At 38.8% G+C, this 2,662-nt stretch overlaps 1 protein-coding gene across 3 annotated transcripts in view; it reads right to left on the reverse strand.

Moving 5' to 3' along the window:
* Nucleotides 1-1,050: 1,050 nt before the first annotated feature.
* The window catches only part of LOC106523389 (regulator of G-protein signaling 21), a 5,177-nt gene continuing 3,565 nt past the window's right edge, over nucleotides 1,051-2,662 (reverse strand). For all 3 annotated transcript variants that reach the window (XM_014016785.1, XM_014016784.1, XM_014016786.1), the window contains one exon: nucleotides 1,051-2,474. In XM_014016785.1, coding sequence (XP_013872239.1) covers nucleotides 2,286-2,474 — 189 coding nt within the window. In that variant the 3' untranslated portion in view covers nucleotides 1,051-2,285. The remainder of the gene's footprint in view (nucleotides 2,475-2,662) is intronic.

Here is a 2,662-nt window from a genome sequence, read left to right on the forward strand (position 1 = left end):
GTAAACATGTTTTTTAACATTTAAATGTAGCATTTAGTAAAAAAAATCTTACTGAAATTGCTTAACATTTCACTTGGCACATACATGTCTCATAAAAATAAAAATAAAAAACTCTTAATTTGGCCTGTAATATTTGTTGTGATTCCATCTCAAAAGTAGACTATCCATATAGACCTTGAAGAAACCAACTTACTTTAATCCATAGTGTGTTTGGTGTCATGTTAGTTTCATGACAAGCTGTAAATGTCTATGTAAAATGCTGATTAATAGTCACCAAAACGCTGCATAATCCGTTCCCCATCTTGGAGGTTAGATTATCAGAAGTCACAACCTTAAATCTTCTGTTTGACCGCAGTCTGATTTACGAAGATCTGTTCACCTGCTGAACTGAGTCCAGTTCTGCTGGACTGCATTCCTATAAAGAGTCGAGACAGCAAGAAGTCAAACAGAGAACATCTCATTTCTCACAACGCCTGATTTCTCAAGAAACTGGAAGTCCAGGTCTTCCTGTTTGTCAAACATGCCACTTATGAGTCAAATTATGCTTTTCGGTTACATAAAAAAAAAGAAACAATAACAGGAACCCAAAAAATACCCTTTGTATTAATCAGGATTCAATATTTTTCTTTAAACTTATGTTTATGTTTTTAAAACCTCAGACGCTCAGATTTTTCGTTTATTTTTATTTATGTATTTAAAGGTGGATTTGTGGCTGTACTCAGTTTCTTGTCCACCTTGGTCCTTCTTCAGTTTAAGGTAATAGAAACTAAGCATGATAAAGTGTAAAATGTCTGAGAAAATGCTTCAAAGTAAATATTCATTTAGCACAGTCTACATTTTTTGAGTGTATTTATTGCTTTAAACTCTGCCACAGTCAAAATCACTCATTTTCCAAATGTTGTAAAGTTATTTTTTTTTTTGTCGTGTTGCATTATTTTCAAGTATGCTACATGATTTGAGAGCAAAAGCCGCACCAGAAATCGTTGCGAAATAAGTGCAAAGTGACGAAACTCTTGTTGCGTGCAGCTGAAAAAGTCCACTTCTAAGATATCAATTCAAATAATTTAATGTTATTAAAACCACTAACATTTCAACAAGCACTTCAACACTGCAGCACACTTTGTACTCGGAAGGTGACAATGAATAATAAATAAAACAAAGTTTAAATTAATTTGTCTAATAAATTCCCACTAAGACTACATTCACACCAGGTGCTCTGTAAAGCAGGACGAGGGCTTGATATAGAACTTATTTTAACATTCTATCGTGCAACGTGACCGCTCCTATTTCTATTATCATCAAAATCAAATGTTTATTGCACCGAGTTTATCACATTTCAGTGCTGTAAGGAAGTGAATTTGGCCAGCCGTCGACTGGTGAGGAATTAAGTTTGACGTCAGTAGTAACAAAAATGGGAAGTTCTTGGTTTCAATAGTGCAACRGTTTAAGACTCTTCATTAAAAAAATTTGCACAATTCTTCCTTTTTTTCTTTTAGTACAAATTGACGTTTACCCTGGATTTCTGTTCAAATATACTAGTTTTACCAGTTTAAAAATAATCAACCTCAAAGAAAATAAATATCGGMACTTAATTTTTATGCAGGCAGCCTAAATCTAGAAAAAAAGATACATGCATTAGTTTTTTTTAAATCTGATCTAGCTTACAAAGAAAGAAATATGCTTGTGAAGAGTCCCATGCCTCATCCAAAAAAGTGGCTTTCTATCATTTTCAGCTAAGAATGACTTATCACTACTCTACCCAGAGGGTTTCCTGTTTTTCTCGGTGCTGTCAGTTGATAATTGGGCTTCTGCGACAGCTTATTCTCAGTGAGTAGCGTTTAAAGGCCGTAATAAAATCCTCTCACACACTTTCGTTCTCAGAGCTGATCGAGCGTGACCGTCGCGTCGTTCACCCTTTGTGTATAAAACACCTCTGCCTCGACCATGAGGGTGACTGTAGAACGGTTTGCCTGTTCGGAGCAGGGATCCGTCGCCCTGCTGAGTCATTCAAGCATGTTCGTGTGTCCTGTCATCCAGTGTCGACTCTATAAGATCACGGCCGTGCAGATCTCCGGTTCCTGCTCAGTCTTGCAGGAGTGCGACGCTCGGTGTGGGGGATCCTCTTCACCTTTGTGTGGGAATCAGGTGGCTGATGTGCGCTCAGGGGGTGAAGAATGTGTTCRTGTGCTGTACAAGTTGACCCTCCGTCCTTCGTCGCTCTAAGGAGCTCAAGCTTTTCCAGTTACAGGTTCCCGTGTCCCTCCGCCCCCCTCCCGATCGCGCTTTCATCCGTTCGTGRCGTCAGCGGCGAGGCTTTCCAGGAGTGCTCTATAAACGTCCGAGCGCAGGAACCGCGGGTAGGAATCTCTTTCCATCAGCCCGTAAACTATCTTCTGAGCTTCGTCAAAGCAGTGCATGGTGGGAGTTTTGACGTTCCTTTTGATCTGCTCTCGAGTGTGATAGTCGATGTTGATCTGGAATGAGGCACACAAATAGGTATGAGGAGATTTCAGCCAAAAGCAGGAGATGTRAGGTTCAACATTTGAGCTGATGCTTTCTCTTCTCCATGGGGTGCCGTTTGTAAAGTTACACAGTCAAAAATTACCACCAATATTTTTGTTTTATTTAGCCTTTTATAAGAAAAAAAAGAACAGATCTATTT

This window comes from Austrofundulus limnaeus, unplaced genomic scaffold, assembly GCF_001266775.1.
Source record: "Austrofundulus limnaeus strain Quisiro unplaced genomic scaffold, Austrofundulus_limnaeus-1.0 Scaffold155, whole genome shotgun sequence".
NCBI classification, from domain to species: Eukaryota; Metazoa; Chordata; class Actinopteri; order Cyprinodontiformes; family Rivulidae; genus Austrofundulus; species Austrofundulus limnaeus.